Source organism: Alosa alosa, chromosome 18, assembly GCF_017589495.1.
Source record: "Alosa alosa isolate M-15738 ecotype Scorff River chromosome 18, AALO_Geno_1.1, whole genome shotgun sequence".
Classification (NCBI taxonomy): Eukaryota; Metazoa; Chordata; class Actinopteri; order Clupeiformes; family Clupeidae; genus Alosa; species Alosa alosa.
This window is the reverse complement of record NC_063206.1, coordinates 27,434,445-27,449,444: the sequence shown is the minus strand read 5'-3', so window position 1 is coordinate 27,449,444 and position 15,000 is coordinate 27,434,445. Positions and strand designations below refer to the sequence as shown.

Sequence of the window (15,000 nt, the reverse complement as noted above, 5' to 3'; positions counted from 1 at the left end):
TTCTGCTTTGAGTGCTACAGGAGCAAAGATCTGCTGTGTCTTTGGGAGGAATGAGATGAACTTTTACTGGGAGTGACACACACACACACACACTCTCTCTCTACACATATGAATAAAAACATCATACAAAAAAGTCACACATACATTCACAGGTATTGACAGACACATGGGGCAAACACACACACTCTCACACACAAACACACACACACACACAGATGAGTGTGTTCCCTGACAAGGCAGGCAGCTGTAAACTGGAGGTGTCTAATCCCTCCGTTTTGGATCCACAGGCTAATCTGCTGCAAAGCTGCCGAGCGTTATGCTGCTCAAATCCCAGCATAATTGCAGTCACAAACCTAATGAGTCACTCAGCCTGTGAATAGCACTTCCTGGCTGAGGCTAGCACAAATGGACCTCGGCTAAACATGCACATCTCTCTCTCACACACTGTGTGTGTGTATGTATGTGTGTGTATGTGTGTGTATGTGTGTGTTTGTGTGTGTTGATGCTCTACAGCTGAGGTGGCCTTCAAAGCCTCTGATCGTCAAAAGCATGTGATATTCTGTAGGACATTCCTCTGTTCAATCAACTGAATAGGTGAGTGGTTTTATTGATTGGCTTCTCAGCAGGCAATGTATATCATTTTCTAAGCAATACATTATTGAGAGAGACAAACAGTCAGAGAGAGAGAGAGAGAGAGAGAGAGAGAGAGAGAGAGAGAGAGAGAGATGGATATGTGAGATCTTGCTGGTGTGCATCCTCTCACCTTGATCTTAATGATCACCGTGGCGACGCCCGGGGGGAGGATGCCGCCATGGTCCAGCGCCTCCACCTGGAAGGTGTAGGTGGCACCGTCCTCCCCGCTTAGGTCCTCGAAGTCCAGCGACTGCAGGATGGACAGTGCCCCCGTCAGGCGGTCCACGGCGAAGAGCTGCCGAGCATCCTCTGACATGATGCGGTACGTCACATTGGAGTCCAGATCCGCGTCAAATGCCTAAGAGATGCCGAAAGAAGGGAAGAGAGAGAAAAAGAGAGATAGAGAGATAGATAGATAGAGAGATAGATAGATAGATAAAAGAAACAAAAAAAGAAAATACAAGAAAAGAACATATGTAGAGTTCAGATGCAAAAGCCCTTTAAACGCCACCTCCGTCAAAAATTAGATAACAATGGCAAGTGAATGCTCTTCACACATAGTAGGTTATATGTTAATCAAATAGCTTTAAAACCCGCTAAATACCATTCTCTTTCCGGTCTGAAATATTGATTTGTAGGCAAAAGCCTATAGGAGCCTGATAAAAAAAAAATAATAATTTAAAAGAAAGTGGTCAGACAGATTTAGAGGGTTTTGCATCTGAACTCTTCATATATTGATTCTAGAAAAAAAGTTCACTAAAGTGTAAAAATATAGACTCTTCAAAAACTAGATGTACCGCAGAGCGGTACAAAATATGACCACCGCCCAGTCCGGCACATTTTTTCCACAAAAATAAGTCACGCTTGTCAAATTGTGTTAATTTCCTACTTTGTTCCTGCTTAGCTTCAGTAATTCAGCAAAGTCAGGGTATCTGCTGGTCTGGCTGCTGGCTAAAAACAAAAGGTGAAAGGCATATATGATTCGGTAACACTTTATAATAACTACACACAATTCATCATTTATTAAGCCTTTGTTACTTATTAGTTAATGGTTTGTTCATCATTTGTAATTTCTAATTTATCAGTAAAACATTTGTTCACACAGTTATAAATAGTTTGTTCATAGTAAATAAGCCTATATCTAAAATATGTTTATACATTATTGTTAATACTTAATAAATTATGCAATAGTATTTTGTTGATGAAGTAATATTTCCATTATTTAATAGTTGTTACATACACATGCACTAATGATTAGTTAGGGTGAGGAATGAGGATACATATTTTATAAACCACTTCCTAATACTATAATTTATGATTAACTCAGGAGTTACAAGCTTATCTAAAGTGAGGACTTTCTATGCCTTGCAACACATTTTCAAATGAGTTGTAAAGATTACATTCACATTCATTAAAGATTACATTCACATTCATTAAATTTAGCCATTGACATAACATTGAATGGCCTTTATAACTGTGTGTACACATACACATGATAATTAACATATTAAATTGAATGGCCATTTTGACAGTTTAACTGGTTTATTGAAAATGATTTCATTATAAATGGTTGTTTCATTACTTATTATGTATAAACATGTACTTACAAACATATTTGGATAGGATTAACTATGAACAAACCAATAACTGTGTGAACAAATGCTTTACTGATTATAAATTATGTATGAACAAATGAACAAACCATTTTGTAAAAAGGCTTAATAAATGATGAACTGAAGATTTATAAAGTGTTAAGAAAATGATTTGCATTATATCAAAATGGTACCAAAACATGATTTTCATAGATTCCACATGTAAAATAATTTCATGTATCTTGCCTGTTCATAATTCTGAGAAATTGTTGATTGTGTGTGCATATATCGTGTGTGTGTGTGTGTGTGTGTGTGTGTGTGTGTGTGTGTGTATGTGTGTGTGTGTGTGTGTGTGTGTGCATATATCTACTGTGTGTGTATGTGTCATGCATGCATGCGTGCATATGATTACTGTGAATGTAAGTGTGTGTGTGAATATCTGTTTATGCACATGTGTGCATATGGAATTGGTTAACATGACCCCTGGAGACAAACATATGCAAAAAATCGGTCATCCTAGGCCCTACGGTTCTCAAGATATTCACAGAAAACTCTGTTGGTGTGCGGTCACTAAATGTACACATAAATTCATTTATTGTATGGCCCCCCCATGAACGAAAGTTCAGGGAACTTTGCATGCATTCAGAAAGTGTCATAATGATCCTACACTTTCAATTTGTGCAGTTTTGACCATGTCAGCCAGAGATATTGTGATTACACCTAATTTTTTGCTTTTTCATTTTTAACCAGGTGGAGCTATACATGAATTGAGTGGTAATGGGATGGGTTGACATGGCCCCTTAAGACCAACATACACAAAAAAGGTGGTCCATCTAGGCCCTACGGATCTTGAGATATTCACAGAAAACTGTGTCCGCCCTACCCTCCTTTCGGGGAGTCCAGTCCAGCGGGGGGGCTACAGATCAAAACGAAAAACAATGGTTCCATGCTATCCTTGTGGGGCTACATGCCCACCAAGTTTTGTGCACCCTGGTCTTTCAGTGTCCCGGGAATCCTTGACGGAAAATTGGCCATGCGAAAAAGAAAAAAAAAAGAAAAAGAAAAAATCTGACTAAACCTGTATGACCGCCGCTTCGCTGCGCGGCGGTCATAATAAGTAGAGGTACTGTGCACATCCAGTGACACCCAGAATACTACCCCCAGACACCCACAAAGCTATCATTCCACACCAGCACTTAACCCTAATTAAAGGTGATACCTTTCTGACAATGTGATGTAAGAAATACATCTCTTTTGCTCTTCAGTTAGTTATCAGTGTGTGGAAACTAAACCTTTGAGGCTGTTTCTTTTGATATGAGAGGCTCAGGGAATTACACTCTGAACAGCTACAACGAAGGTGAAGAAATATATAAATAAAAAAAGGATGAGACACCTCTTTCCCCCTCCTGGGGAGAGCATCAGGAAGAGGCAGGCAGGCAGCCTGAGCTCTTTATCGAGCCCAGATGGGTGTCTGTCACATGGGAGCTTTTTCTCCATGAGGGCAGCCTCCATGGAGCGCCCTGGAGGATGCACGTGAGGTAGTAGATATCGCACAGATAGTGTGTCTCCTCCCCTCAGTCTGTCCAGCGGGACACCTTCCTGTCATTACGTCCATCTCCCCATCTGGCCACACATCCCTCCTGCGGCTCAGAAAGCAGGCATGTGAATGTGTCTGGGGATTCTCAAAGCTTTTGCCCGATTTTGTCCCTTTTAGCCAGTTTGACTACCGGTACTTTTCCTCCCTCGGTCCATGATATTAGCATACAGTACGTGGAGAAGCAGCAGTGGTCTTGAATCTCGACCCTGTTGTTGTGAGTCATTATTGCTTTGAAAAAAAGCATCTTCTAAATACCTATATTACTTATTTATTACTTACTTATGAATATAATTTATTATTTATAAATACTAATTTATGTTATATTATGTAAAAAACAACAACTGTGCAATACCAAACCCTGTTATGGTCAAATCATGCAAACGTGTGCGCTAAAATATTATGGATAAGATTTAGATTAACATCCTGTGGCATACAGTGGACCCACCCATGTCCATCCATATGTTAAGTAAACTATGGCTCTGCTGCTCAAGAGGAAATGCCCTGAAGTGGTGGGAAAAATGGCTAACTGTATAAGACGAGTGACGGCTTTAAAGTGAACTGGAGCTTTTAGCACCAAACTCCATACATCTGAGGATCCATGTTTGAAGTTGGGAAACATTTATAAGATGCTTTGAAGTTCTCCGGGGGACCAATGTATTTAAATCAGAAGATGAATGTTCACTGTGTGAGCATTCATCTTCCTATCCTTTTACCACAAGATCATTCACTCTCGTTCTTTCTTACATGAGGGCAAAACTGGCTTTCTGAACATTGATTCCAACTCCTTTGTTCTGTGATCAGGAGAGCTGGAATGTGGAGCGTATGGCCATCAGAGAGGCCTGAGAATATAGCTATCAGAACCGGTTAATCAAGCCCCGAGCAGTGTGCCAGGTTGGAGGCGATCCCAGAGACAAAAAAAAACAGGTCACACATTACGTTGAGACTGCAGACCACAGAGCACTACCGCTTCTCCTACCGCAGCCCTGGGCCAGCCCTCTGATGGCCGCCGCCTGCTGTGGGGAGGGCCAAAACAATGGAGGGCTTTGAGTGAAAGGCTATGAAACATGACGAGTTATAAGCTATGAGCTCGGAGGCATAGCTTGTTGGGCATAAAGCTCTCTCAGCTCAGGGCTGTTTGAGGCAGTTCCAGTTGATCCCAGATTTCAGGGATAACAAGTAGAGCGCAATCTGTGTTTCTCAAGGTCACCCAGTAATGTCGGTACGACAAAAAAAAAAAAAAACGGTGCTACCTAGCTCGAGTTGCTGCAGCCAACAGCTAGAGCATCCAGGCAGCTACAGTGCTACACTCTGGGGGCATGATTTTAAAGATTTTATTAAAAAAAATATACCAGACAGTATTCGGTGACCTCGAGAAACTATGTGAAAAATTGTTTTCCTTTTAAGGCCTGAAAGCTAACATGTTAAGGCAAACACTAAGAAAACACTACCGCATGTTTTTTTAAAATAATGACTTTAAACTCATAGTGACAATACAATGACTCCCTATAATAAGGAGCATGGGGTTCCTGTAATTGCCACAGCATGTCTGGAGCGCCTGGTGCTGCACTAATGTAACTTTGGTCTACTGTGCAGAGACACCAACACCACTTTAACACTTTTTGACACACTGAGTTCCCCTTTAGTGTCATTTATCCATAATGATAAATGTGTACCCAGGACACTGAAAACTGACACCAAGGGGTAAGTACCGGTTCTTACATTGCGCTTCTTTAACTCTACTGGGCATGGTGAGCTGAACTCCAGACTCACTCGAGGCGGGGGAAATAAGCTGAGTCCAGGCATAATAAGCTGAGCACGGAACCATCATATAAGGCAAAGTAAGTCACATCAGAGTGAATTTCACCAAAAAAGGATAATGTTCCACGCTCAAATGTATCCACTAAGACCTTGATGTCTCAGACATTTAAGCTCAGTTTTTAATTGGGTTTCAGTGGGAATCGGAAGAAAGGCTCAATCGATTTTATGTATGAGGAGGGGTGTGTTATGTCATTGTTTTAAAGACTGGAGGACCTTTTGTTTATCAGGAGTTCTTTTACAATTCACTTCACCTTTGCTGAAGGCAATGTAAGGAGTTGATTGCATCCAAGAGTAAAGGTCAAGACACAGGGGAAACAGACACTGCTACAGTCAGCAAGGTATGGCATTCTTTCAAACCTAACAAGTCGAGTGCAGATCTCTCCATCAGTACTTACGCTGAGCTGGAGGATGACGCTCCCTGCGGGACTGTTTTCTGGAACGTTCACCGTGTAGGTGGGCTCCGAGAACATGGGGCTGTTGTCGTTGATGTCAATCACGTCCACCTGCAGGATGAGGGTGCTGCGGCGAGGGTCGACCGCCCCGTCCGAGGCCTCCACCACCAGCTCATAGTGGCCGAAGCGCTCGCGGTCCAATGGCACCGCTGTGAAGATGCTGCCGTTCACCGTGATGTTGAAGAGTGAGGCGTACGTTAGCAGACGATAATGCACCTCCCCGTTTCTACCTGCGTCCGGATCTTTGGCCTGTCAGAATGGAAGACGACAGGAAAGGGAACAGGACAAAGAGAGCAAGAGAGAGAGAGAGAGAGAGAGAGAGAGAGAGACTATTTAAAAAACAACAGTGGGAAACCATTGAAAAAGACAATAATAAGAACATTTCACCTCCATAACAAGCCTCCCACATCACATGCAATAGTGTCACATCACCATATAGGGACAGACAGATTAGCAGTGAACAAACAGACCCAGAGCACTGAATTAGTCAGGAGAACACAGGTGCACACAGTCCCACCCCTAACATTGCATTGCATTGCATTGCATAATTGGCACTGGGTACAGAACACATTTGATCCTTTTCAAAGGGCCTAATTGAGAACACAGCCACCCACATATGCACAAGCACACGCACGCACACGCACACGCACACGCACACACACACACACACACACACACACTAATAAGCGCCTCCTCTGTGCAACTCTCATTTTCCTCTCACTCTACACTTCCTAATTTGCGAAAGCTGGGCGAGCCTCGGCGGTTCGAAAGGTCACCCGAGCCTTATCTGCAGTCCATTAAACAAAGAGAGCCTGAGAGAACTTCTTTCCAAACACCCACAGCACTGAGAGCTAACAAAGCAGCCGGGACGGAAAAAATATCAGAATACAATCTTTAAAGCAGAGGAGGGGAGGAAGATAAAGGGGGGAAAAATAGAGAGAGAGAAAAAGAGTGATATAAACAGAGAGAGGAGGGTAGAAAGACAGAGGGAGAAAGAGAGTGAAATAAAGAATGAGAAAGAGTGGAAAAGAGAGAGAAAGAGAAAGAAAAGAGAGACAGAATGGCGGGAGAAAGTGAACAAGAGCACAGTTAGCTCCAGTGCGCACATGCTAGCTGATTAGCATGTCATCGCTGTTCATCTGCCCGCTGCACTAATGGCTTTTAGACACCGCTGCAAATTCCCTTTTACAGTAATTAACTGGAGAGAGGGGAAGAGGGAGATAGCGGGAGAGAGAGATAGAGAGAGAGAGAGAGAGAGGGAAGGAGGGGGAGAGATGAGGAGATCACAGGCAGGGGTGGAGGGAGAGGAGGGCAGGTGAAATACTAGCACAGGGGCGATAACCCCTGAAGCACATCTCTCTGAGTCCGAGCAAGCGCAGAGAGCTGATCACAGCTCAGCTTTGCCTTTCAGGTCCGCAGAGAAGAGGATTTGGTCAAGAGCGACAGCGAACTGACAAGAGATCAGGTTTACTTCTCTCTCTCTTTCTCTCTGGATGGCTGATTTGATATTTTAGAGCTTGGCTGACTTTTAACCCTGGATCTATAGTGCGTTGTAAAGAGCAAGGATAAAGAGGAAGATAAAGAGAAAGGGACAAAAAGAGAGAGAGTGAGAGAGAAACAGAGAGAGAGAGTGAGAGAGAGAGACAGAACAAATAGAAGGATAAGGGACAGCTTTGGACATTGAAGGAGTGAGGAAAAGAGACAGTGAAAGAAAGAGAGAAAGAGGATAAGGGAGGTGAGGGAGGAGATGAGATGAGAGGAAGAGGGAGGAGAAGACAGAAAGAGAGGGATAGAAAGTGAGAGCAGAAAGAGGGATAGAAAACCAGATTTGGACAGTGAGGAAGTGATGGAGAAAATGAGAGGAGAGAAGGAGAGAAAGCGAGAGCCAGAAGGCTCGTGGAGATGAGTCAACTCTCGCCTTTATCTTTCCACACAAAAAGGTCGGGAAGACTCCCAAATGCCACGGGCAACAGCGATCCATCAGGAAGAAAAGATGCTGAGGAGGAGAGAAATGAGAGATGGAGGGAGGGGCCCAGAAGGGAGGAGAGGAGAGGAAGAGTAGGGCAAAAGAAAAAAGAAGGGAACAGATGGGGTGAGAGTGAAACAATTGGGGAGGAGGACAGGAGAAGAGGACAGGCCCCACGAGGTGTGTATGTGTGTGTGTGTGTGTGTGTGTGGGGGTGGAGGAGGGAAGAGATTGAGGGTAGAATGGCTGAACAGCGAGAGGAATGACACCATCAGCTAATGAGAGAAATGAAATGAATCTATCCGCGGCGAGAGGAGATTTCCGCCATGATTCCTGGAGCTCTGCTCACTCCCACACGCAATAGAGCGAAGCTGAGATGGGCTTCAGATGTTTTCTTAATGTGCGCCCTGTCAGGAAGATAAGATAGCATGCGCCTATGGAAGCGATAAAATCATTAACTAAGCAGAACATGTAAACAAAGACACACACACACACACACACACATACATACATAAACATAACCGTGCCATATGCACATAAAAGGGCTCAGAACCTTAAGCTTAGCAACATGCCCTGAGCCATCTGTTCTAAAGGAGCAATTAATTTCAGAGAAACCCTTCACGCCTCTAAACCTCAAATGCACAAATGGCAAAGGAAATTACAACTGTGACAAAACGCCATAGAGCCAAACAAACCACAGCTGATAATCAAATCCCCCCCCCCACTAACCGGCGACTTCCATCAGCCCCAAGCACATGTTTTATGACTTAGCCAATTAGCATTAAAGCTACTGTATATGATGTGCAGGGAAGGTTTAGCCTGCGAGATATATATATATATATATATATATATATATATATATAGAGAGAGAGAGAGAGAGAGGGAGGGAGTACGCTGTCATAACCACACACTTGCTGCACTGATGGGCCTCCAAGACAGCATATGGGGGCAATAGAGAGGATTACGCAGAAGGAGGGGCAGTAAAGTGGTTATGAGTCCAGCTGTGCCAGAGAAACTGCCCCCCTGAGGGGACGACTGAGCCAAGATGTGAAGAGGACCACTTTGACTGGACTTGAAGTCCAGGGACAGATCCTCCACCATTGAGCAGACCAGATTAATGCAGACAAGCTAAATATGAATATTACTAATTCAAATATGCATTGTTATTAAATGAAATAAAATTAAAATTAAGGTTGAAATCAGTGGATAATAGCATGCACATACAGCAATTACTGCTAATTATTATATAGTGATGAACATTGTTAAGGTGTTGCTTGGCATTCACTGCACCATTCATTAGATGGAGTCAGATATAAAGGAAGGAAACCGCCAGGGGTCTCATCAGTTTAAATAAAACACACAGCAGGGGGAGAGGCATTCGCTAATACAAAGGATCACCACACTAGGCCATTAGCACGTAACACACTGGCTCTCACAAAGACCTCACACTGACCTGAACATGAGAGTGAAAGCATAAATACACTCTAACGCTACAGAGAGAATGAATTAACCTCCTACTCATTCGTAAGGGGTTATGGGAATCACTGAACCCAACACTACAATGTAAACATCTCCAGCCAAAAACAATGCATTAAATAGGAACTAAAACTAGCATAGAAGTACATGATCAAACATTTTATATTTTCTTGTCTTTTTCTTTGGCAGAACTGGGATGTAGAAAGCTCAATTGTGTATGCAATAAATTGCAACAGCTTGAATATAGGAAATTCCAGTGTATCCTATGTTGTCATGCTTATCCAGCTGGCTGAAGATGATGCGGCAGCATGGTATATGAGCTAAAGTCTGTGTCTGGTGATGAAGCAGCGGCCAGAGGCAGAAAGAGGACCCAGACGCTTGGCACGCTAGGCCCCTGACACAGAGCTCAGATGACATTTGCAAGGCTGTGGGATCCATCTTGAGCTTCAGGCTCCATTGGGTCTCAGGCTGTTGAAATAGGGCCTGTGCACTGCAGGGCAGCGGTGTTAGGCAGACCTGGCAGTGGTGACTCTACAGAGCTCTGGGGCTATGAGTATGAGTGGGTATAAAAAGCCAAAACTCAAAACGAAACGTGGCGCTCTGGCCATGACGAGAGCGAGTGATGAAATGGAGGGAAATAATGAAATGGTGAAAGAGGAAGTGTAGTGGCCACCCACATTTGTCTGAGACATGGTTCACTTTGGGAAAGTTCTTCAGATGTGTGTGTGTGTGTGTGTGTGTGTGTGTGTGTGTGTGTGTGTGTGTGTGTGTGTGTGTGTATGTGTGTGTGTGTGTCTGACTCCTAAAATAACCATAATTTGGACATATGTGGCGTTTTTCGACCGACAGAGAACCCGTTCTTGAACCGGTTTCGTTCAGAATCTTTAAACCTTTGTGCTGTAATAATAACAATACCTTGGACTTATTTAGCCCCTTTCATGGTACCCAAAGTCGCTTTATAACGCATGGATGGGGGGACCTCACTAGTAACCACCATCAATGTGCAGCACCCACCTGGGTGATGCACGGCAGCCATTATGCGCCAGAACGCTCACCACACACCAGCTTGAGGTGGAGAGTGAGGGAGTGAATAAGCCAATTACAGTGGGGGATGATTAGGGGGCCAGGTTCAATGAGCCAGGTTGGGAATTTAGCCAGGACACCGGGGAATCCCCTACTCTTTGCGATAAGTGCCATGGAATCTTTAATGACCACAGTGAGTCAGGACCTCGGTTTAATGTCTCATCCGAAGGACGGCATCTCCTACAGTGCAGTGTCCCCATCACAGCACTGGGGCATTGGGATCAATCTTTTTTGGCCAGAGGGAAGAGTGCAACCTACTGGCCACCCACCAACACCACTTCCAGTAGCAACCTAGTTTTCCAAGGAGGTCTCCCATCCAAGTACTAACCAGGCCCACACCTGCTTAGCTTCAGCTAAGACAAGGTATCCATTGGTCTGGCTGCTGGCTGCTATCAAGTGAACCAGCCCACATTTCCACCAGTTTAGAACCAAACCATGCTGCTATCATATTCAAAATAGTCAGTCGGATTTTGCAAAAAGTAATTAACATATACTTTGACAAATATAAGCAGCAGTGTGCAAAGGTGTCAAATGTTGTGTGTGCAGCAATGCAATATTGCTTGACATGAAGTCTACAAGAATACCCAATTGATTTCGTTCCATTTTTACTTAAATGTTTATAAATGACAGTTGCCATTGTTAAGGCATCAAGCAGCATATCTTTACTAAAAATGTAGTAAGTACCTCCTCAATTAATATAAAAACTGAGTGATTATGAGAACTTGCTACACTTACTGCAAAATGTTATTGTATGGCCATGTAAGTATAAGCAGTAATGCAAAGGCAAAGCACAGTATAGCCTATAAAACTACCAAATTTTGCCTAAATGTCAAAAAACAAAATGTTTAATATTCACCTCACTTTGATCTATCTAAGTATACCCCTTGTTGTTGAATGTAATTTGATGCTTATACTTGGTGTAAGAAAAACACAAAAAGCTGTTTTTCTCAGTTTGGCATTTTTGCAGATACTGCTCTTTGGCTTTGTAGGGCAAAATGAATGAGATGCTTAAACGGGAAAATAATATGAACAGTTGCCCCCGTAAAAACGGTAGAAATTAGTTGTTTAAAATGCTAGTCAATGTCTGCAGTGTAATGTTAGTTGACTAGTTTTGTTTACTCATGGTAACAGTTGATATGGACAGAAAACTCATGCTTTTAGCCTTCTCCCCTCTGAACAGTAAAGTGACACGCCCACTCCGGTTTGCAGGAATAACCAACTATTTTCTGGTTCAATCTCCGAACCAAAGTGCCACGTTACGAACCATGTTTTGCTTGGTCGAAATGCTCCGACCGGTTCAAAAGTTGGTTCACAAATGGGAACGGAGCTGGTTTTCTGTCGGTGGAAAAGACCTATTCGAGGGACTATGAATTCATATTACAAAAGAATACACCAAAATCCCACTCTCAAGGACCCTCTCTTGTGTGAGTTAATAAATAAGTGAGTTAGTGAGTGAATACTAAAATTAAATGTAAAACGATAAAAGTAAGAGTTTATGGTGTATGTTTTTCATTATAATCGCTTGTAATTTATTACATTGTAATAACATAGGTTACATTACATGACCAAGTACAGTCTGGGTTTTGTTTAACATGACAAGTATAAGCAAAATCGAAAGTCTCTTGTCTGTGGTCTGCCTGCATTGTATTTTCCTGCAGAATGAATTCCCTGAAAATGTGAGAATCTTACCTACTTTGAAGACAATGCTATGCTAATTTCTATTCACATCAATTGTACGGCGCGACACAAGAAATCCACCTGCTAATTGTCATGTCAAAACTATTGATACAGACATCAAAAAGCTCGGGAAGAAAAACAAGCAACAAAGCAGAACGCCCTGTCAGTCAATGTAATGTGCACCTGAACGCCTCGCAGTGAAACACGGCAGACAAGTCCCTCTCTCTCCCCCTCTGATTACGCCTCTAACCAACCAAGGTCTGATTAATCTTCAACACTAATTAGAAATCCCTGCTGCTTGGTGAAGCAAGGCACATGGCACCATCACCGCTGGCTCTTACGATGCTTCGGTAGCTCAAATCATTCCTTAAAGTGTGTGTCTGTGTGCCTGTGTGTGTGTGTGTGTGTGTGTGTGTGTGTGTGTGTGTGTGTGTGTGTGTGTGTCTTGGTGTGTTCATAAGCACATACAATATGAATGTGTGTCTAGTTTGTGTGTGTGTGTGTGTGTGTGTGTGTGTGTGTGTGTGTGTGTGTGTGTGTGTGTGTGTGTCTTTTACCTAATCAGTTTCACCGTCGTAAAATGACTGATATCCTAATTTGTCTGAAGAGTGGCTTCACAATGGTAGCATGGCATGTGAGTGTGAGTGTGTGTGTGTGTGTGTGTGTGTGTGTGTGTGTGTGTGTGTGTGTGTGTGTGTGTGTGTGCATCCACGCATAAGACAGTATAATAAGAGGAGAGGAGTAAAGTCAGGTCATGGTCGCACTACACAAATAACACAAGCACTCTGCATATCTTTATGCATTCACATGAATGCAGAGGTCACACTAACTGACCCGAACTTGCCCCACAAAGAGGTTTGCTCTCTCCTCCTGGACAGTGAGGTTCCTGGGTAGGGTCAGGTCAAAAGTGGGGTCGTTGTCGTTGACGTCTGTCACCACGATGAGAACAGTAGTAGTGGATGTCTGGGAAAGAGAAGATGGGACACTAGTTTAATCCAACATGTGAATGTCTTTATTGGGCTGTGCTGTCAGCCTATCTTCTTAATCACTCTGGGTAAAAAAATGTTTCAATAATGCAGTGTGAATTTAGCACAAGATATCACTCACACACACACACACACACACCTTCACACACCTCCAAATGCACACACACACACAAACCCCTTCACATACCTCCAAACACACACACACACACACACACACACACACACACACACAGCATATGATAAATGGGTCCCCTGAGACCATCATTGCAGTTTGTCCCGCTCTGAGGGAAAGGCATGTGTGCAAGGAGAAAGCATGAGAACTGACCCATGAAAAGTCACCTTCAGCTCTCCGGTAGCAGGTGAACAGTGTGTGGTCTATGGTCTACCCCTAGCACTACCACGGTCCCTTATCACCCCACCAGTGTTCTATGGTCTACCCCTAGCTCTACCACGGTCCCTTATCAACCCACCAGTGTTCTATGGTCTACCCCTAGCTCTACCCGGTCCCTTATCACCCCACCAGTGTTATATGGTCTACCCCTAGCTCTACCCGGTCCCTTATCACCCCACCAGTGTTATATGGTCTACCCCTAGCACTACCACGGTCCCTTATCACCCCACCAGTGCCCTGATAAAAAAAAAACACTTTACTGAATGGCCTGCTCAATGTTAGGGGATAGAGCCATCCATCTCCACACAGCTCATAGCACAGGGGGCCACTGGGGACTTCATCTGAGCCTCATCCTGCAGTGGGGAACTACCGCTGAAGAGGACACAAGATGGACGCTGCACGGACAAACGGAATAATGAAACACTGACAGGATATTGGAGTGAAGGCCAAATAGATCACATGTACTGTACATCTTGTGCCGCAAGGAAAAGAAAAACTGTACTCCAACCCCAAGAAAGCACTTTTTGGAAGAGTTTGGAAGAAAACTACTAAAACGTTCTCCATACAAGCAGGTCTATTTGCTTTACATAAGCAGATACCAGCTGCTAGACCCATTCAGCAATCTAATCAAGATCACTTCCCCTCTTACGTCCACTGCATTGCTTCTAGTGCATTCTGTTATGTTCTTTGGTGCATTATGTTCTTTGGTGCATTCTGTTATGTTCTTTGGTGCATTATGTTATGTTCTAGTGCATTCTGTTATGTTCTTTAGTGCATTATGTTCTTTGGTGCATTATGTTATGTTCTAGTGCATTATGTTATGTTCTTTAGTGCATTATGTTATTTGCCGCATTATGTTATGTTCTAGTGCATTATGTTATGTTCTTTAGTGCATTATGTTCTTTGGTGCATTCTGTTATGTTCTTTAGTACATTATGTTCTTTGGTGCATTCTGTTATGTTCTTTAGTGCATTCTGTTATGTTCTTTGGTGCATTCTGTTATGTTCTTTAGTGCATTCTGTTCTCTTACACCAGTCTGATCTGGTGACAAGTGATTTAAACCAAACTGCATTTATAACTCTTGGTGTAACCTTGGAGACACGGGAGAAGAAATAAATATGACTCAGTATTTGGTCATCTGAATAGCTGCTTGAGAGTTGTTACCTGTCTAAATCCGAGTGGAAAGGAGAGGAGAGGAGAGTGTGGACTGAATGTGTCTGAAGTGGAGATATGCAGGCATGTCTGACACTTCAGACCATGTATTTCATTTGACACACACAGCTGCACTGCAATCTCAATTATGCCCTATTCACTTGTGTTGTAGCAGCA

The 15,000-nt window shown here is 43.2% G+C and overlaps 1 protein-coding gene across 6 annotated transcripts in view; it reads right to left on the bottom strand.

The window, feature by feature from the left end:
* The window catches only part of pcdh15a (protocadherin-related 15a), a 267,430-nt gene that overhangs the window by 86,352 nt on the left and 166,078 nt on the right, over positions 1-15,000 (bottom strand). For all 6 annotated transcript variants that reach the window (XM_048269713.1, XM_048269715.1, XM_048269717.1 and 3 more), the window contains 3 exons: positions 13,129-13,257; positions 6,036-6,341; positions 764-991 (listed from right to left, as the gene is read on the bottom strand). In XM_048269713.1, the coding sequence (XP_048125670.1) occupies positions 764-991; positions 6,036-6,341; positions 13,129-13,257 (663 nt within the window). The remainder of the gene's footprint in view (positions 1-763; positions 992-6,035; positions 6,342-13,128; positions 13,258-15,000) is intronic.